The following is a 21,884-nucleotide window of genomic DNA, read 5'->3' on the forward strand; positions in this document are numbered from 1 at the left end:
ACTACATTTTTTAAAACCTAGTTTTTACTACTTTTTTAATTTCATTTTGAAGTATTTTGCTTAATCTTTACTTTAAATATACATTTCTTATTTTTTTGAATTTTTTTGCTGCTATGGTACTCGGCACTACCCGAGCCAAGTTACTCGGACTCGGCTCAAGTGCTGGGCCTGAGTCGACGTTTCTAACACTGCTTTAGACATGAAGAGTACAGAACAAGTAACCATTTTGTTCGCTCTCGTAACTCAATGACTTTTACAAAGGTCATGTTTGCTCCAATTTATTAGTAGGAATAACCCATTGGTGAAGGGAACTAGAAACACGATCTCGTTAGAGAAATTTCCCAAATGCTTTCTTGGATTACTCTCTAAACTGGTCATCCCAAGTTCCTAACCTATCATTAGCAAATGAGAAACACATTTTTTTTTTTTGGAAATTCTAATGCTATCTCGAGGGTACTCAGACCCAACATCCAATATCCGTCATGTATGTTTATCCAAGGCAGTGAAAATAAGTGAGTGTTGATTTTTTCATGACCCATTTTTTGGTGAGAATATATACAAAATTCCATGGCCCCTGAAAGCATCGGTGATGAATGTAGAGCACAAGCACCTTAATACTAGTACGGAGTATGGAATCTGTCCCTTGATCAAATTGATCTTATTAAGATGGTTTTATAGACTAATGATTACACTCTATGGACTAATTGATGTGCTTATAGGAAGATAATAGAGACTAAATATACTGATAGCATAATAGTCATTATCTTTCGATTATGCTATACTTGGCCCTCAATCTTCGCATTAAACATTATAGATATAATCCTTACAAATAAAAGGAAGAGTGCATTAAACCCCAAATCCTGACCTCAAACCTACTTCCCTGGGTCCTGGATTTTGGGTCTGAAATCCCATTTGGAATTAACAAGATTTCAGTCATTCCTAATTAATGAAAGGTAAAGGAAAAAGTTCTCCAAGTGCTGGTTCCCTACTGACATATTACCCTAACAATGAATCAACCTATATATACATCTAGTCTACCATGACCTTCAAAAAATCAACATCAACCTTCCATGTCCTCCATGGTTTTACAAAAGCTCTGCACAATCAAGGAGATGGGGCAAAGAAGAGGTGGGTTGCTCCAAGTAGCCATGATCAAGTGCAGTCGAGAACGAATATGTGTTAGCATGTTCGGTATCCATGGCAGCCCTTGTGCTAGCACGTGCAAAGATCGTTAGAGCATCAGATAGTTGTGTAATGGTGCACATCTTCCCTTGCACATGGTCCATGGCCCTAGGGCTTGCATGTGAAAGGGCGGATAGGGCATCTGATAGTTGTGCCTTGAGGCTCATGTTATCGGCATTGGTCATGGCCAGTTCGGCTTGTAGAATTGAGACTTGGTGCTGGAGAGAGACAATTGCAGCCACACAACCATAGATGGGGTCCTTAAGTCTTGCATGAGCCTCATACACCATGCTGCAAACTGCATCTCCCCTTTGGTTCACAGGGATGTCCTAGAGAATAATATGAAAGTACATTAGCAACTTGTATGATAAACATGTGTACTTGTTCTTAAACACTTTTTGTATTTTTTTTCTTGTGTATAAGCATGTGTATATGTGTTCGTGAGAGAGAGAGATTCTTAAAATTGTCGAAAGAAAAAAAAAAAAAAGAAAAAGGAGAAAAAAATAAATAAATAAAAAAAAGAAGTCCGAAAAGAGAGAGGGAGAGAGAGGTCTTGGAACACCTCAATGTTTTCGTGTTTTCAACATTTATGTTTGGTACTCAGTGCTGTCCTTGCAAAGTACAGCACTTCACTAACGCATCCACTCTACTTTCCCAAGACAAAGGGCAGTACTTAGAGAAAAAGTATATGCTGATGCACTGCAGATGCCTCGTGATACTTTGGATGCTCATACAAAGCTAAAAATGGAGAGAGGAAAAAAGAAACCCATTTGAAAATTGAGAAAAAATAGGTACTAGTATTTTATGAATAGTGGATCTACTTTATATGGTAACAACCTTGTATCCATACTTAGATTTTCTTTCCTCTTTGTCCTTCAAAAGTAAATGGGAAAAGAAAACTTCACAATAATCATAAGTAATCAATAATAATAATAATAATTCCTGATATTCTAGAAATAAATAACCATAACATCAAGCAGGACAATTACGACAACCATATTGTAACAGTAATAGAAAGCATCATAGCAATAAACAACAAATGAGAGAAAGAAAATAATTGTGACAATCTGAAAAGAATAGAGTTGCTTGTGGTAATTACCCTCAGCATCTTGCTAACATTGCTAGCACCAAAGATACGATGAACACCAGCAAACTTCTCGGGATCAGTTGCTGGAAAATACGGCACGAATATGCAGTCCTTTGTGCACCTCCTGCGCAGAAGCTTGCAGCCTGCACATGGCATCTTGATCTTCATCCTTGAACAGCTCTTCATGATAGGAGGCCTCCTATCCCCTCTCACTCTCTCTCTCTCTCTGTCTTTCTCTCTCTTATACAAAGCAAATTACCAATCAATAATCTTGAATTTCTGTTGCTTTCTCTATCAATAGAATTTCAAAGAAGCTTTCTGACACCCTGGAATATGAAAGAAGCTATTTCTATTACTAGGAACTCAAAGAACTTTGTGGAAAACAAGGAGCCAAAGTTCTCCATAATAACTTTTTCGCCCTTATGGCACTTGGGCTGGCACTGTGGAAAAGAAAATGGGCTCCTACAGAGAACCCAATACAGATATTTATAGGCAGCTTAAAAATTGAACGAGAGAAGCATTTAAGCTCTTGTGTGGCTTAAAACTGAGAAAGAACTTTCACCCATTTTATGAAGTAAAAACAACACCCAGGTTGAAGTAACAAGCCAGGTTTTAACCCATTGGGATCTCAGTATTTACAGTTCCATTTTGTTGTAAAGGGGTCTTTGCGTGTAGGTTATTTTCAGAACTTGTCTCCTGAAATGTCATGCAAACCTGAGCAAATGCCATAACTATTGCAATTTATGTAATAGTATGTGATGACCAAATCATATTAATAAGCACTTATGAGGTAATTTATAAGGGAGGTGATGGGTTGGATGCAACACATTCATGGCATTGCAGGGAGTTTGGAGTATGCAATGACTAGCGATTTAAAAACCATTGGAGGGGACGGGTGTGAAAACTAGGGTTTGGGTTTTTTTTGTGGGTCCTTTATTTCAGATATTATCATGGAGAAATTATAATACCATTCCCTTATCTTTAAATGAGAAGGACCCTTCTAGTTGAGTGAAGTAAATAAGGGGAGAAACTCTCCTTAATATTCCACTTCCCCACATTTACTCTACCATTTTAATTTTGGGAGAAACTCTCCTTAATATACCACTTCCCCACATTTACTCTCCCATTTTAATTTGTGTATTTATCGAGGAGCTAACTTTCAAAGTCCTTTAAGTTTCTATTCATGTTGGCTCATGGGAATGTGTTTCCCTCATTAAACTCACTAGCTATGAGTTCAATTTCAAACTCAGAAGGGAGGCCTGTTATAATGAAACCTTCAAATTTTTTAATCTTAGTTCTCCTCATGCCCATGATTTCTTTAGGGTTACACCCATACATGATATGAACACTGTAGAAATTAAACCTGTAGAAGTTAAGGTGTAAAGGAGAGATGGCTGAATAGCTGAATTAACCCCGAATAAAGGTCTGCAGGACTCCACATGCCTACGTCCCTCTTCGTGAGATAACGCAAGAGCGACTGATACTCAACGTGCCACATCGATATGATAATCGAACCACCGACAGGATGAGAAATTCGGGCTATCCAGATCTTTACGATGTCGTTCATATCATGACCCACAGACAAAAGATAATTTTATTCACATATCTTGTGCATGATGAGGCAACAATATTGCTTAAAAAGAATGAAATTTAATAATAGTACATAAAAAATGAACAATTTGTCTGGCTCTTCAATATTTTTCATAAGTCATACTGATCACACCTATCATAATAATATAGTTTGCAATATATTGTTACCAAGGTCAAAAGCATCATGTGCATATTATTTTCATTTCTCTATGACTGTTATGGTAATCATCAACCATCATTTGAAAATCATTTACTATGTTCCATGAATATGATAACAACCATAATAACTGCACTTTCATAAACTATCCAAGTATAAAAAAGCACCAGAATGGTGATGACCAACAAAATACATGTAATGCAACTTGTAACTCTAAGATAAAACTTCTTTTAAAAAGAAGCTGAGGTCCTTTATGTATTTGAAAACAAAAAAGGACGGCTAATGGGACCAGCTGCAACCACAAGTATAAAACAGTTCACACTTAGTCATATTCCTATAAAGGGATTCATAAAAAATTGAGGGCATAAAATGCGTAGCAGCATAGATGTTGTTTTCATAGGTCAATCAACCGTCACTTGGGATAATAATTTTCAATCGTTGATGATAGAAGGATAGACTGTTCAACAAAATTTAATTTAGCTAGAGCTACAATGTTGTGCTAGGTTACATAGCCAAGTAACATGTATATAAACCAGCTACAAATGATTAAGAAGGAAGGGAGAATACCAAGGGAAAAGAAGGAATTTGGCATTTGGTACAGTAGCAAAGGTATCAAAGGGAATGAAACACAAAATCAATGATCAAAATCTACTACTTAGAAAAGAATTTTAGAGAGAAAGGAACTTTTGAAAAATAAAGTGCCCCACACACTATGGTGGTTCTTTTGGTCACCGTATATACAATAGCACTGCAATAAAAAAAGGAGTACAACTTATGTACAATTTACATTGTCAGCACTTTCCTATCCATGATACATATAATATATACTTTTCTATCTTGTTACATGCTCAGTTTCTTTGCATGTGTTGTGCATAATTGCCTTTAAAAGGAAATAACAATATTTCCACCTTGTGGCCTTCCAAAAAAAACTTGGAGTGCTGGATTTTATTTCTATTACTGCCTCTCAAACTCAGCTGGAGAGACATCTGAAATACGAGTTTGAAGCAAAGACCTCAAAAACATCACGTGGAAGAGGCTTAATAAAGATACCAACTACTAGATTTCAAGAGCAAAAAAATAGAGTAACAAGTGATTAAATAGCAACCTTCTCACGCACAAAATTATAGTCTAACTCAATGTGCTTTGTTCGAGCATGAAGAATAGGATTAGCTATGTAGAGAGCACTAATATTGTCACATAAAATTGTTGGTATTTAAGACACAGGAAACCTAATGTCTCCAAGAATTAAAAGAAAACCATGTCAATTTTGTAGCAATGAATGCCATAGATTATTCAGCTTCAACACTCGAACGAGCCACAATTTATTGTTTTTTTAACACTTTACGATATGCAATTGGAACCAAGACAGGTATAAAACCAGTAGTTGAATGACGAGTGTTTAGACAGACGACACAGTCTGTATAAGAGAAGGTTTATATCTCAAGAGAATTAGCAGATAAGATTCTTATACCAAAGAATTATGTACCATTGAGATAGCATAAAATCCGCTTAACTTCCTGAAAATATGCTACTGTAGGGGCATGCATAAATTGACACATTGAGAAAGGTCAAACCGCGTTATGGTAATGTATTAGAGTGCGCCAACAATTCTCCAATAAAGAGATAGATTAAGAAAAGGATCAGAATTCTCATGAACATTATTCTTCATTGCTTACAGTGTTGAAATAGGTTTGACACTTAGCATTTGAACGTGAACACGAAGGTTTCGAGTGTATTTGGTTTGAGACAGAAAATATTACTTAAAAAGTAGTGAAGGGGTCCAAGATCTTACATTGCAAATTCTCTTTCGAGTTGAGAAATAAACCATTCCAAAATATCTAAATTATCACTTGTAATAATAATATCAACATACAGGAGAAGGATAACAGTGCCTTTAAGAGTGCGACAAACAATCGAGAGATGCTTGTCAGAGACCATGTAAAGCTCTTTTTAAATTGTAGATACGATTTTGATATTCTGAGCCCATAAAGGTAGGAGGTTGTTCCAAATACAAGTTCCTTAAGAAAGCCATGTAGAAAAATATTTTTCGCATCAAGCTACTTGATAGGTCAGTGTCACACAATGGCTATTGTCACAACCCTGCTCCCTGACCCCTGACCCCTGCCAGAGGGTGATAGAGCACAGGATCGTGACCGGAGGTCACGAACGTCACTCAAGTGGGAGTGACTCAACGCATAAAACACGAAATCGAGAGCAAACCACGACAGGAAACTAGAATAAATCCACTCAAACAAAATCAATCCAACAGGTTCAGCCATTTCGTTCATTCAATATAAAAGGTTTTTACAGTTTCTTGAAGGCATTAATGGCCCAAAATACACAAAATGAAGTATACATCATTTTGCTGAAATCACCAAAACATACTGTGAAATTCTTCGGAAGACGGCTTCACAAACTTCTAAACTTCGAGTTTCAAACCCTCAAACGGCCACCCACCTTTAGCACGGATGCCACCACCCATCACTCTACAGTTATGAGATTAAGATGGAATAAGCTAAAAGCCCAATATACAGATCTACACCATTGCATTCCAACCAGCATAATAGTGATACAATATTGCAAAGCACACACACACACACATACACACACATACACACACACACACACACACACACACACACACACACACATATATATATATTCGCAAGGTATCAAGTGAAAACCTTGAATATGGTTCTCATGATTATAATAGTCATATGATAAAAGAAGTTCAATATACAATGCATAAGTCACAATCACCTTACTTAAAGCAGAGTAGTAAGGACAACAGATCACAGGTACAATTAAAAGTTCACGCATAAAACTTAAATAAGACAGGCAAAGAAATCTATTTACTCGTGAAGTAGAAGCCACATCGGTTAGGCTAAGCCAATCCTGAACTTGGGACTTCTATCCTCACTCAGGAGGGAGGACAATGGCAAGTGGGTAAATCCACTTCGTAATGTCCTCACTCATGAACACAATCCCCAGCACGCTTTAGGGATTCGATATGCAGTGGCCTTGCAAGACATGACCCTTTCCTTAAGCCCTTCTGGTGAGAGAGCGTTACACTACCATTAGGTGACTCAATGCGTAGTTCCCACATAGATCTGGGGGGCGCGACCCTCCCAACTACTCACATCCTGAGTCCCGTCCTATCATAAGGAGTCAGGGGAAGATTACGGCTGCCGGCACCAGCATTCACATAATAGGTGCCCAACAGGAAGCTACTAGCACCATCACTCACACAGTAGGTACTCATTCACATAACACATAAGCATCACTACTGCCAGTACCATCATTCACACAGTAGGTGCCCATTCACATAACACATAAGCAGCATGATACTATCATTCACATAGTAGGTATCCATTCACATATCATAGAAGCAGCATGATACCATCATTCACACAGTAGGTATCCATTCACATATCACATAAGCATCATGATACTATCATTCACACAGTAGGTATCCATTCACATATCATATAAGCAGCATGATACCATCATTTATACAATAAGTATCCATTCACATATCACATAAGCAACATGATACCATCATTCACACAATAGGCATCCATTCACATATCACATAAGCAGCATGATACCATCATTCACAAAGTAGGTATCCATTCACATATCACATAACCAGCATGATATCATATTATGGTGATATCAATATTTCATCATGATAGCAGTAATATCGCATTAGATAGTGGCAAATATCATTTAAGCAATATCATAATGACAGTACCATAGTAATGTTGATATTATTCCAGTTAAGCCTTACAGCTCAATTTCCTGTCATCAAGGGCAATGACATGCTCTCACCATCAGGGTCGTAACTTTTAGACCACTTAGAGTTTGAAGATGATTCCAAAACCAATTTCGTACTAAACATACATATCCTTCAAATGGGATTAGTTTGAAGACAATTTGGATTCTGTTTGACCTCTTAAAGGTTCAAAGAGTTGAGGGTTTACTGGCTGTAACCTGCAGTACACAAGGGACAGCGACATACCCTGCTTCATATAAGTATAACTCCCAAACCGTGAAGCAAATTGTGACGGTTTTAAAATCATATCTTTCTAACAAAGCTAATTTGAAAGTATTTGGATTCCATTTGATGGCTCAAACATTCGTGCAAAACAAGGTAATAGTTCTGGATTTTATCAAAACTGCCCATAGTGACATACCTTTCTAAAACAAACCATAACTTTCAATCTAAAAAGAATTTCAAAATAGTTTCTACATGTAAATCTTAGCCATTCAAAGATCTTTCAAATGGTTATGGCTTGGCAGAAAATGAACATCGTTTGGTTGGTTAAAATAAGTCACTACAGTGGTATATGTGAAAAATCTAGGAAAACAGTCAACAATGATATACCTTATCATATTGAAACATAACTTCATTTTTGTAAAGATTTTAAACAGTGGGAAAAAACAACAATTTTACCAGACTCGTATATCTTTCCCATGACAATAATTTGAGGTCAATCTGACCCCATTTGACTATTCAAAAGCCTCTTAAAAGAATACATATATTCCTGAAATTTCACAATGGCATATAACTTATCTTAAGAATACACTCCCTGGCCTTCATTTCATGGTGAGGAACATGATAACAACCATTCACTCACAATATATGCACATAGCATGCATTTCTCATATAATCTAAGAATCATACATTCAGCCTTAGCATCCACTTTCATTATAGAACAAAGCCCCCAAATTTCAGTGAAAAAGGTATATTTTTACATGCATTAATTCTACATCACATACACTTTCCTTTCTTATTTCACATGCATAAATTCCCATGCATCTTTACGACTACCATGCAATGGTGATGAATCCACTTACCTAAACAACAATGGTGCCCTTTCAAATTTTCCTTTCACAGCTCTCACCCACTCAACAATGGCTGCCATCCAATAGCCACATTTGAATCCTTACTTTAGAGAGAGAGAGAAGAGATGAGGGGAGAGTGAGTGGCATGGGAGAGAAAGGAGGCTTAGGTATTCTTGTGGATGGGGTGGCTGCCCAAGTGTCACCAAAGGACTTCAAAATCTGGACAAATGGCACTCAAACAACATGTATTTAACAAGTGTCATACTCAACTCATGCATGTCACAGCCGACACTGCTTATCTACACAGTCGGCGTTGGGCTTTCTACTCAGCCGGCACTGGTCTCTATTTAGCCGGCACTACACACAACCCAACCGGCGCTGACATTCTCTTCTCTTCACAAGCAGTGCTGCACACAACCCAGCCGGAGCTACACACAAGCCAATCGGCGCTGACACTCAACCCCAGTCGGCACTGACACTTTCTCCTCTACACAGCCGGTGCTAGGCTCTCTACACAGCCGGCGCTAGGCTTTCTACACAGCCAACGCTGAGCTCTTTCTATCCTTGCTTCCTCCTTATCTCGCCATGTACTCTAACCAGCCGGGAAAAGTTGGGCCGTCACAACTATGGTGAGCACAATTCAAATAATAACAGATGTAATAATATGGTTTAATGTTTGAGAGCAATCAACTCCAGCAACTTGATTGTATCCTTTAGCGACTAGCATGACCTTAAGTCTCTGTAGAATGTCATCAGATTTTAATTTAGTCGCATAAACCCAATGACAACAAACAACATTATCATTGAAATATGTGGCACTAGCTCCCAAGTAGAATTAATGTGTTAAGTTTCAATTTCCTCTTCCATTGCACGATACCCACCCAGATGGCCCATGACTGATTTGATAGATTTATGTACCAAAGGGATATCTTCCAAAGTAGGAGCATTTGAGACTACTGCCATGGACAAGAGAATTCGAGGTCTTCAAGTATCATCTTGAGTTCATGTGACCATGTGATGATGAGGATGCTCAAGGGCTCGAGAAAATCATATTAGTTGCTTTCTTGGGCATCTGGCATTTGTGTTATATTGGTATCATCATCTTATATGAGAGAAGCTAGAGAGCTATCATTGTTATGGGCCAAGGTAAGACCTGAAAGAGCAGAAACATCGATGTCATCATGTGGATAGGACGAATCAGAAGAGGGAGAAATTTGTGTGTAACTCAAACCATTCTACATAAGTAGATATCTCCCCTGAACCTGATCATCATCAAAGAAAGAATTTGAGTTTACATAATGATATATATTTTCATCAAATATAACATGTTTGGAGAAATAGACTCATCTGATGGATGGATATAAACATCTATAGCCCTTATGCTAGATCATGTATCCTAAAAATACGCATGAAAGAGAGTGGGGAATAAATTTGTTTGTAACAGTCTATGAGATATAGAAAACCCCAAAAACCAAATACTCGAAAGGAGGAGTAGTTTGGCAAGTGGCCAAACATTATTGAGTATGGTAAATCAATTTTTAAATTGGTAGAGAAAATTCTAATAATAAAAAATACTACAGTATGGAAGGATTCATCCCAAACTATTATAGAATTCTTGCATAAAACATCATAATAAAACCTAATCCTATAAAAATATGTTTCCTTTCATCTGATCTATTTTACTCAAGGTTACTGAATGTGATAATTACTGCAGGATTCCGTCGTCATTAAGATGATAAATAAATTATTTCCTAGCAAATTCACCACCTCCATCCCATTGAAAAATTTCAGCTCTCTTATCAAACCTCCTTTCAACCATAATAAAATTTCGCGAGTGCAAAGAAAATTTTAAATTTTTATTTCGAAGGATAAATCTAAGTAAAATGAATATAATCATCCACATACACCACATAAATCGATAACTCTGATTAGATAAAATTGGAGTAGATCCGCATAAGTCTGAGTGAATATTAAAAGGGGTTTACCCACCACGAATTGGGAGCTTACAATGTTTCCCATCTGATGACTAGCACAAATATATTGGGATTTATTTTATGCATTAACATTGATCAACTGTTTAGATTCTAAGTTATGAAAGCTTCATTTTGACGATGTTCAAGATGTTGAAGCAAGACATCTCCGGATGGTCTTTTATTCTGATTAAAGAGTAACGCTTATTTACTCCCTTAACTGTGTTTAGTCCCCCCTTTCCCATTCCCCTTGGCCAGAGTTCTCCTTGTGCTCTTTTCTTTAATCAGAAAATTATTTGATGAGAACTTAAAATACAAGAAAAATCTATTGTAAATTGGCTAACAAATAATATCTTCGTTTTTCAATTCAAGCACCAAAAGAACATTTGAGACATTGAATTTTCTAGCCCCAATTGCAATATTTGCATTGCCCCACATAAGAAATAGTCAATTGATCACCATTCCCAACCATGACTATATCTATATGTCTATAGGGATGGAGGTTTTGTAACTTACTTGGATCTCTTGTCATATGAGTGGAGGCACCTGTGTTCGGGAGCTATTCCATGTCTTATGAATTAGCTATAGTTGTTGCATCAAGAGCCTAAGGAATATCTTTTACTTGGTACATGCAGTTGAACCGATGCCAACACTAGAATGCAGTGTGTCCAAATCTTCCATAGATTTGACACTTTTCTTAGGGGCGTCTAAGTTGACAGTTGTATCTGTAAATCTTGTTGCAAACCATGATTCCTGTGTTGTAGAGGAGGTGTATCATTGCTTTCTTAGTTTATTTCGGGGAACCCCACTTCCCACATTACTTATCTGACATGTTTAAATTAACCTGCATCTACGAGAGTTGAAAAACTGTTGACCACCAAAGTTATTTCTCCCTTTACTGCAGTAATTCTGAGTACCTCTTTTGGGCATAAAATTGTTCGGTTGCCCAACAAAGGCCATATTTTAATTCGGATATGAGTGTTGTTTAAAGGAAAGGGGCTGATTTCTGTCCTTATGACTCTAAAGGAGAGGTATAATTTTATAATAGGAAGGGATTTGTGGCTTAAGCTCTCATATTTGGGTCCAAATTCATTAAGAAGACAAAATACCATATTTTCATCAGATATGGTTTGCCAACAACTACCAAATAATTGCAAATACTATTGAATCTATGAATGTATTTTTATAAGCTAGAATTCCCTACAGAGTTGGAGTTGTTATGTAAATTGGAACTCCCTAGCTTAAGAACTACCTTGTTTATGCTCGGAATTGTGTCGATCTCTAAGCGAGATCAACTCAAATCTCTTTCAAAATAAGTTAATTTTAGAAATCGTAAAGAGAGTATGGTCGCTCAAATTATCGGCTCAGAAGCCTTGCAGATCTATGCAGATTTGGTTGTCTTATGAGTCTACTAGTAGTCCTAGTTTCAAAATTTGTTTATAAACCTTAAAAGGCTTCCTAATTCGAACTAAATCTAAGTGATAAAGGAACAATTAGAAAATAAATTTTTAAAAAATAAATTTAAAAAAATAGGAGAGAGATTGCATACATGAGAAACTCGGAGTTTGGGCCAGTATTAGTACCACTGGTTCATTTATACCATTTGACGCATTCTCTTGCTTTCGTGAAGCTTGGATCTAAGCTTTTAGATCTAGGAAAACTTGTTCCTAGAATTTGATCTCGAGTTTGAAGAGCTTTTAGTAGGATGTGGGTTTAAGGGCTTTAGCCTAAGGCTCTATTGGGCTTTTCCCCATTTTCTAACTTTTTCCCTAATTTTATAAGGGTTTTACGAATTCCTTAATTTTATAGGCTTTCATAGGATTTTTCCTAAATATCTATGATTTTACCTAATTTTATAGAGGATTTTTCCTATTTTCTGAAGTTTTCTAAGAATATTCCTAAGGATTTTTCTAGGGATTTTTCAGTGATTTTTTGGATTAGTTTTTTGGGATTTTGGAGTGGGTATTTATAGATTGAGATTGATTTGTATCGGCGACTGAAAATAAGTCAATTTAATCCAAGGGTCCAGATTTAGTCAAAGATGTTGAATATTTTGGATTTTTTTGTAATATTTTGGATTTAAGTGAAGAATGCACCGCCTCGAGCCCATTTGGTTGCGTGAATCATGGCTTGTCACGTGGCCCGTGCATGACACAATGCCTATCGTGTGGCCTGACTAGTCGCGGCTCGTGCATTGGGGCATTTTGATCATTTCACCTCAGGCAACTGGCTCGACATGCTCTAACTCTCCATGATGCATCCGATTTGAGTGATTCTTCATCCATTAGAAATCTCTCAGGGTCTACTATAGCTTGGGATAGGTTTTGGAGGGTTTTTGGGAAAACTAAACTGGGTCTATGTGTAGTAGGATTCACTAGGGTTATCGTGGCCCTTAGGACTCAGAATCAAGATTTCTAGGAATTCCCTTAGCTAGAATTTGTGGGGTGTCTATGGTTGCCGCCCCTCTTTGGCATTCACCTAGGACGTCAGGTGAATGGCAAAGAAGTAAACACTCGAGACTTGATGAAAAGAAAAATTGAGGAGTCATCCTTTTGAATGACTACAACCCTCTGGGAAGGCAGTACACCAAGGGATATTTTTTATTCATAAGATATCGAACTGGCAATGCACTGTATTTGACGTAGTGGTTTTGACAAAGGTATCTATTAAACGGGATTTGAAGTGACAGTCAATAAGAATAGTGCTATCTTTGAGCCAGTGACTTCTCTTTGTTAAAGTCACCCTAATGTTACCTGGGATGCCAGTGTAGTCAGTCATCTTTAGCTTTAAACCTTTATTTTTGGATCCTAGTTTTCGATGGAATGGGATTTTTTAATTTTGAGAAGAAATGTTGGTGATGAATTTCTAGCTAATTGAACTTCTATTGGCCTTTGATTCTAAATTCCTAGGATCCAAGGAAGGCTAACGATTTGGGAACCTATGGGTTGTTTTTCCTACAGATGGGTTTTTCCTAAGGATTTATGCTTCAAGACATTTAGAGAATATGGAAACATGTAACATCACGTATAGGATTGTCCAACTCCTTTGTTTTAGAAAACATTTTTAGCAATTTTGAAAGCAAAGAGAGGAACTTTTGAGAACAGAACCAGGTGCTTGAGCATACGATTTTTAAAAAAAGAAATTAAGATTTTGAAATCTTGACAAACATATAGGGGAAAGTTTTGAAGAGAGGGAGAATTTCAAAAAACAAATTGGTATTTTAGGCGCATGCTACCATGGAGTTTTTTTTTTTGTTTTCCAAATGTGAGCTTGCCTAGCTTTTGCTAGGGACCTTCAAGATGAGGAATCATCAAGAACTTCCTCATCTTACAATCGTAGCTCTTGTGTCACAACTCAATGGGGATTTTATGAAGTTTCTGAGCAAACCAATGTTTTGGATAGTATGGGATATTACCCTTGAGTGTTTGGAATCTCCTTGGACTTCAAATTATGTTCCTCCACTACCTATCTTTTTGAAGTTCAAATATTCGAGGCTCTTCAAATTTAGTTGGACTGATGCCTTCATATTTATTTTTCTTTTAACATCTTTTTGACTTGAGAAAAGAAGTCGAGAATAATGTCTAGAGATATTGGAGAAGGGAGGAGATATTCTCAACTTCTCCAATATCCCCCAGGGTCAACATTGAGTGTTCAGCTTGATGACTCTTTTCTCAACCCTCGAGGTTCCTTTCGGATTTTCATCTCGGGGAATTTTGTCTTTCTTTTTTTATTTTTTTATTTTTTTTTTTTCTTTTCACTTTTGAAGAAGATGAAGAAAGAGGAGGAGAAGAAGAAGAGGGTGAAGGAGGAGGAGGAGAAGACGAAGAGTCAGTGGTGTTTTCCTTCTTGATACTTTGTCCAGATGAGAACTCGGTCTTCCTTCTTTCTGTCAGGTGGCAGAGAGGATTTAGTCTTGGTTATCTTTGGATTTTCCTTTCCCCTGGTTGGTATCTCACACTTCTTTGACTGTGGTTTCTGAATTCCTTGTTGAATTTTCCCTCTTGAACTGCTTCACTCAGACCTTGATCTTTAGACTTGGAGTCACTCTCAGCTTCCTAGTCTATCAATATCCTGGTCAGTTGGCTAAACTAATTTCCTTTTTACTTTTTTTTCTTGAATGGGAATATTTTCATTTTTCTACATCCCTAAGAATACTTAGTACAACTTTTATTTATTCTTTTTTTATTTTTGAGGCCCCTAAGCATTCTCAAGACCAATCACATTTTTTCCTTGCCGACTCCTGAGGCCGTTGATGCCACGTAGTAGGATGCCCAAGCAGAGTGTGGATGCTCCACTTGGCTTATTTGAGACAACGGAGCAAGTGGTTGCCTTGCTCTTTTTTTGTAATCTTTTTCATTTGCAACTTTATGTTGCTCTTGAGGTGTTGATGGCCTCGAGACATATTGGGAGTCATCAGTGTGAGTGTATAGAAACTAGTGCTCTTGACTTTGACTACATTGTAGTTGAAAACAAACCAATACAACCTGAAAAGTTTACAATATACTAGTAATTTCAACTCAAAAATACAAATTACAGCAAGGTCACTATTGTAACAGTGAGCTATTGACTTCCAAATACATTCATTTGAGAGGATACAACTCAAGTGGAGTTCCTTGCATATGAACAACACACGTTTCAAAAGGAGATCATCAAACTATGTATGTATAATATTGTTTACTGTGCAAAATAAGAGAGATCTTAGAATGAAGGTCTCTCAAATCTGACACCTTAAAATGATGAAAAATAAAGGAAATAATATGGTAAATAGCGTGGGACAAATCAAATTCAGATCTAAGGCCAGATCTGCCGAAAAACGAGCAGATTTATCTTCAAATCTGTGGCAGAGCCAGCATGATCCAAAAATATCCAAGATACAATTTTTAAGCAGATTAACCAAAACAGAGAAAAATAAAATTAAAGTAACGACATACGAACAATAAAATGAAAGAGATAAAATACAAGAGAAGATGATATCAAACAGGGCCGGATGGCCCGAGACTCCCAAGCCTTCTGGTGATCGCCCGTATTAGAACCAGTCCTCTTTTGCCCCTCTGATTCGGATATTCACTAGCAAGATTCTGGATGAAGAAGGGTCGTTGTGCCCTAAGGGTAGATCTTGGGTGGTTGTGCCCTAAGTCTAGGTTTTCTTTTACTTTAGGGTTAGAGTCTCAGGAAGCTAGATTTTTCTTTAGAGTTTCTCTCGTTCTCTCTCTGGTTTCAATCCCTATCTCTAGGGTTTTTTTCTCTTTGAAGTCTCGATCCCCTCAAATGACCACAAAAAGAGGTCTTATAGGGGTCCAAACTCGTTGGGAAGGATAATCATGCGTAACAAGCAAATCCCTAGTAAAAAAGTCAAATTTTGAGGGTCCCGGATCTGGGCAGCATGGGTAGTGTTGCCTGGGTAGCACGCCCCGTGTCGCCCAAACTAAACCATGTCAAATTTGAGTTTTTTCTTTTTAGGTGTGTTCTTCAGCCTCTTATGAAGCTTCTAGAGAGAATTTGGGTAAAAAAGGAGACTTTTACTATTTTTAATGATTGTTTTGATAAGACAAGGCATTTACAAAAATCTGGGTCAAAACACGGTTTTTGTAGGGTTCTGGGCAAGCCAACTGGTTCCAGATCACGAGGTAGGCTATTTGAACTATGGATTTGGGTTTCCTAGGTTAATTATGATCCTAAAGGTTCAAGAAACCACATAATTTGTCATATTTAAAATGGGGTGTCTACAGTTGTGCCTCTTTGACACTCCCTATCCTTCGAGGGACAGGTGAGTGGCAAAGAAGTAGACACTTTGACATTCCTTATCCTTCAGGGGGTAGGTGAATGTCAAAGATAAAGCAAACATTTTAAATTTTGTCCTGAAGTCACCTGGTCAAGGGGCACACAACTAATTGCTCCAAGTCATTGCGCTCACCGAGCTCACCCTCCTAGGGCATTTTTCTTCTTAGGGTTTTCGGCATGATATGTCGATGACTTACACAAGCTTGAAACTCGATTTGAATTTTCTGGCCATGCTACTTAACGTCAAGGGTGTTTACAATTTGAATTTTTAACCCTGGCATTTTCTTTGATCTCCTTAGGGTTTCCTAAGGTTGTCTATAGGGAAAAACTTTCTATAAGAAGAAACTTGTCTGACAGAATTCGAAGTGAGAGACGAGGCAGCAACGTAGCAAACGCTGTAATTATCATATACGACTGTCCAAGCTCCTTCATATTAGAAAATGTTTTAGAAATTTTGAAAGTAGGGGAAGATTTGAAATAGAACCCGGAGCAGGGACATGTTACGATTTTAATAAAGAATTAAAGTTTTTGAAATCACAAGACATATAGTGAAAATTTTGAAAAGAGAACAATATTTGAAAAACAAAGTTGGTTAACATATTTAACTCCTGCAACAATGGAGCCCTTTAAGCAGTTTAGCGTCATGCAGTGATGGACTATACACCCGACCCTTTTACGTCATATGATGATACACGTTTGAACAAGGTGGTTGTGCCTTGAACATCATTGAACAGGGTCATTGTGCCCTGAATACATTCAACATATTACATTATACAAGGCTAGACGTTACCTGTCTTGGCCATTTTACGTCACATGAGTTTGACGTTGAACTAGATATACCCGACCTTTAGCGTCATACGGGACTACACGTTTGAACAAAGTGGTTGTGCCTTGAACACATTGAACAGGGTGGTTGTGCCCTGAACACATTGAACAGGGTGGTTGGGCCCTAAACACATCCCACATTATACGTCAAACAGGGCTAGACGTAACCCGTCTTGGATAATTTACGTCGCACGAGTTTGACATTTTTCCTGTCTCGACTCTTTAATGTAGCACGAGTTTGACGTTTTTCCTGTCTTGGCTCTATAATGTCGCACGAGTTTGACATTTTTCCATTGAAACAGGGTGGTTGTGCCCTGGATCAGACTTTAGTTGGTAGTTTAGGCTCATGTCACCAAGGAATGCTCTCTCTTTTTGAATTTATTTTTTATTTTTTTGAAAATTTGGAAACTTGGTTGGTAGTTTAAGCTCATGCCACTGCAGAGCATTTTTATTTTTTTGATTTTTTTTTAAATTTTATGGAAAATTGGTTGGCAGTTTAGGCTCATGCCACCGAGGAGCGTTTTATTTAAAAGTTAATAAAAAAGTTTGAAAATTACCATAAAAACCATGACAAACCAAGTTTGATCTCTAGAAGGCCCCCAAAATTGAGTGGGGAAACTTTCGGGGAAACATTTTTGGGCGACACTAGCCGTGTCACCCAGGAGGCACTGGTGGTGTCGCCCACCTAAAAAAAAACCTTTTTTTTTTAGTAAGCGTATTTTTTTAGAAAACATAAAAGTTTTGGCAAAAATGTATGGGTGACGCGAGGGGTGTCACCCTCACAGGCAGGGTGACACGGCCAGTGTCGCCCTTGAATTTTTTTTTTTTTAATTGGAAAATTTAAGGGATTAAAAGGGGGTTTTTTCAAAAAAAATTTTGGGCGACACAAGTAGTGTTGCCCATGTCTGAGTACTGAATTGGGCGACATGAGCATCCAACCCTCAAAATTTGTTTTTTGATTTTAATTGGTTTTAGGGTTATCTAAACACTTTGTTGGCTGAAGTAGATAACTATGGGACGCGTTTTGGGTCGAGTTTCTTTTTTACTTAAAAACATCATCCCTCTCCCATTCTTCTCTCATATTTCTGACTCAATTTTCTTCCTCTCACCTTCATCATCTCCCTTCTGCATCATATTCCCTCTGTTTTTACAAGCTTTTATGGCTCCTAAGAAGGATAACATGATCTCCAAGGGCAAGGTTTTTGAGCGGGTTGTCAACGGAAGAGAGGAGGAGGATTCCCCCCTTTTTCCTGCGGTTAAATACTTCCCTGAAGGTCTGACCTCTCATAACTCATGGGGCCTTCGATCGGGTGAAGTTCCCTGACACGTCAGTGGCTTTCCTATCATCGGACCCTGGTTTCGAGATTGGTTTCTTTTCGCTAGGCAGTGGCCCGAGTTCATGGCCCTTTTGGCTTCAATTTCGATGATAGGCATCTTGAACATGGCCTCTTGCCTTGTGAACTTTCCACTTCTTGAGGCTCTTGCTGAGAGGTTCAACTATCAGACAAACACTTTCTTTCTGCTTACAGGCAAGACAACACCAACTTTGGAGGAAGTTGCCAGGATTTGTGGCCTGAACCTAGCCGGGATTGCGTATCAACCTTCCACTTCCACCGACGACCATTCTATCATGGGTGCGCAACTTCTCGTGGCCAGTGGGTTGATATGGAGTTGCTAATCCGAAATAGAGAGCAATCTCGAGCCGCTGAACAGATCCATATTTTTTTTTTCATGTTGTTGGGCTCCATCCTTTTTCCAAGTGGTCGCAAGACAGTTCGTAGCTCCCTTATTCCTTTAGTCCATGCCTTTAGGGAACGAGCGGGTTACACCATTGTTCCGACCGTGTTGGAGGGCATATACCAGGGTCTTCACGACCGGGTCACGCAAGGCGACTGATTTATTGAGGGCAGTGTCTTGATTTTGCAGGTATATTTTGAACACAATTTTATTTTATTTTTCCTCTGGAACGCAATACTTTGTCTTGTTTTGGGCTTTGGAGTTCATGTTTTTAACATAGGAATTTACTAAAAAAAGACCGGCTCGATCTGGGAGGTGAGTTGGGTGACAAGGGTCAGTGTCGCCCATACAGGTTGAGCGACACTACCAGTGTTGCCCACACAGGCTGGGTGACACTACCAGTGTTGCCCACACAGGCTGCGTGACACTACTACCAGTGTCAAACTGCCCGAGATGATTCCGGGGTTCAGGGCTTCTGTTGTTTGTGTTTTTAGGGTAATTTTGAGCTCTGTTTTATGCAGGTTTGGGCCTATGAATACAATGTCGTTGTCCGTCCTCCTCCATCAACGATAGTTGTATTTGCAACTTTGGGACTAGCATATGTCAATGACTCCACCCGACCACAAACGTCAGATATTATCAACGAGTCTTTCGATTGGGTGATTAGGGGCCTTGAGAACGTGTCCTTATTTTTTCCTGCTATGGGGCATTCATGTGTTATACTGGCTGGGAAATTCATCAAAGAGGGGTATTTCCCTCAAAGGGTTCTTCACTGGTTTCGCCACATTCAGAATTACACTTCTTCCGGAGAGACGATCGATCGTCGCCCTATCTTTCCGCTGCGTCTGCACTCTTCAACTCTTCTGATCAAGGCAAGTTTGTCATGGAATGGGAAGAAGTCTTCTTTTAGTGAGGGGTTTGCTAAGCAAGGCAAGTCCACAACCACTTCGAACTATGATTCTTGGTGGGAACGTGCCTGCCCTCTTCCACTATGCCTTAGATCTTCGAGACTTCGTGGTGAGTCTTCTGCTCCTAGTGAAGATCTTGTGCCTCATCGAGAAGATGGCACCTATTGTTCAAATAAATGAATCAAATCAAATGAGGACACATCTGACATCAGTTTGGAAGAGGCTGAAGTCGAATTAGCTCGAAGGGTGACCGTTGTGGCGGAACTCAAGGAAAAGGATGTTGATCCGAAGTCGAAGACTGAATAGCCAAATTATTTTCTTTACTTTTTTTTCTTAGCATGAATGAGTTGATCCTACGATCATTCTCATTTTCAGTACTTTTTCATTTTGTTGAAGTGCATTTGGGACAGTAGAAATTTCAGCTGTAGGACCAAATTTGATGGCGTGAACGCCTATAATAACCCAATTTTTTATCAAAATAATAAAGTCAAAATTTTGAGATAGCCAAAATTTTGTTTTCTGTTGTGCTTGATTTCTCTTTGTTTTTTTATTGTCCCTGTTCGGGGGTCTTTTAACATATACGTGTGCAGTTGACTCGTTGAAGTAGAGTAGAACACTTTCTTTGCACACACTTTCCAAACTGAATTGTTACAAACTCAGCCACCTAGTTGTAGGGTCTTTGGCTCGAATTTCCAGCTATTGGGACATCGTAAGCACACACGGGGATGAGCTTGACTCATTTTGCCTCAGGGGATCCACTCGAGAGAAAAATGCTCCCAGACTAGCCAATATCGTCATTGGCGAGTTTCACCCATCTCCGATATGTGGTAGTTGGTAGTTATACTCATACAACCATGAAGTGCCTGACTAGTTTCAAGCCTTCATAACAGGCATAGGAACTTGGCTTCGAGAGTGAGGCCAGATTGACTAACAATTTAGCCTATTGTAGAGATGGAGGAGGTCCCTTCTAAAAGGAAAAAGCTTTTGAAAATGGATGATTTTAACAATCAACTTGAAACAACATTTTCAAAATGGATGGGCCTTACAGTTTTGCCACCTATGGCCCCTTTGGTGGTGATTTTCTTTGTTATATTATACTCAGAGATGATGAAAGGATTCCCTTGCAGGATCGTGAGAACTTAGAAATCACGAAGTTGTCTTTTTACCTTTGGAGCTTTCATTCTCAACTTCACGGATCCATGAAGAGTCCTCTGGATTCTTGCCGGCTTTCCTCTTGGAGGGTCTTGACGTTTTCCAGGGTTCGTCAAAACCACTTCGATTTTGCATTCATGTCACCCTCCTACATCTTTCTTCATCCTCAGGGTCTGCTTGTGCAGTGTTATTGGAACTTACTAGTACTTGTTTGTACTTGAGTGTTTTGCATCGAAAGCTCCTTCTTGGAGATTTTATTCTCTCTTTTACCCGTGATGCATTTTCAGGTTTTCACCATTTCCATTTTTTTTTATTTTTATTTTTATTTATTTTTTTCTTTGTGAGGCCTTCTCAAGTTTTCTCCACGTTTTTTAGCCCCGTTAAGTGTAGTATTCTCTGAGATACATTGCTTTAATGAGGCTGTTGAGTTCGTACCCCTCGTTATTTTTTATTTTATAAGAATTGTCTGCATGCACTCGGGTAACCAAGAATGGACCCTCCCAATTAGGTTTGAACTTGCTTAAGGGGTGTGGATTTGCAAGAGTATAGAAGATTTTCTTGAGTACCATGTCTCCTTCTCTAAATTTTTGAGGAACAACTTTTCTTTGGTATGCCTTTTCAGTTCTACGCTGGTAAGAAACGATATT

At 38.4% G+C, this 21,884-nt stretch overlaps 1 protein-coding gene across 1 annotated transcript; it reads right to left on the reverse strand.

The window, feature by feature from the left end:
• Positions 1-782: 782 nt before the first annotated feature.
• Positions 783-2,876, reverse strand: LOC18432837 (LOB domain-containing protein 4). Its single transcript, XM_020666400.2, has 2 exons — positions 2,282-2,876; positions 783-1,511 (listed from the first exon to the last, which is right to left on the reverse strand). The coding sequence occupies exons 1-2, from the start codon at positions 2,453-2,455 to the stop codon at positions 1,086-1,088; spliced, it is 600 nt and encodes a 199-aa protein (XP_020522059.1). The 5' UTR covers positions 2,456-2,876; the 3' UTR covers positions 783-1,085.
• Between the last annotated feature and the right edge of the window lie 19,008 nt (positions 2,877-21,884).

This window comes from Amborella trichopoda, chromosome 7, assembly GCF_054954075.1.
Source record: "Amborella trichopoda isolate Santa Cruz 75 chromosome 7, AtrichopodaSantaCruz75HAP2 v2.0, whole genome shotgun sequence".
NCBI classification, from domain to species: domain Eukaryota; kingdom Viridiplantae; phylum Streptophyta; class Magnoliopsida; order Amborellales; family Amborellaceae; genus Amborella; species Amborella trichopoda.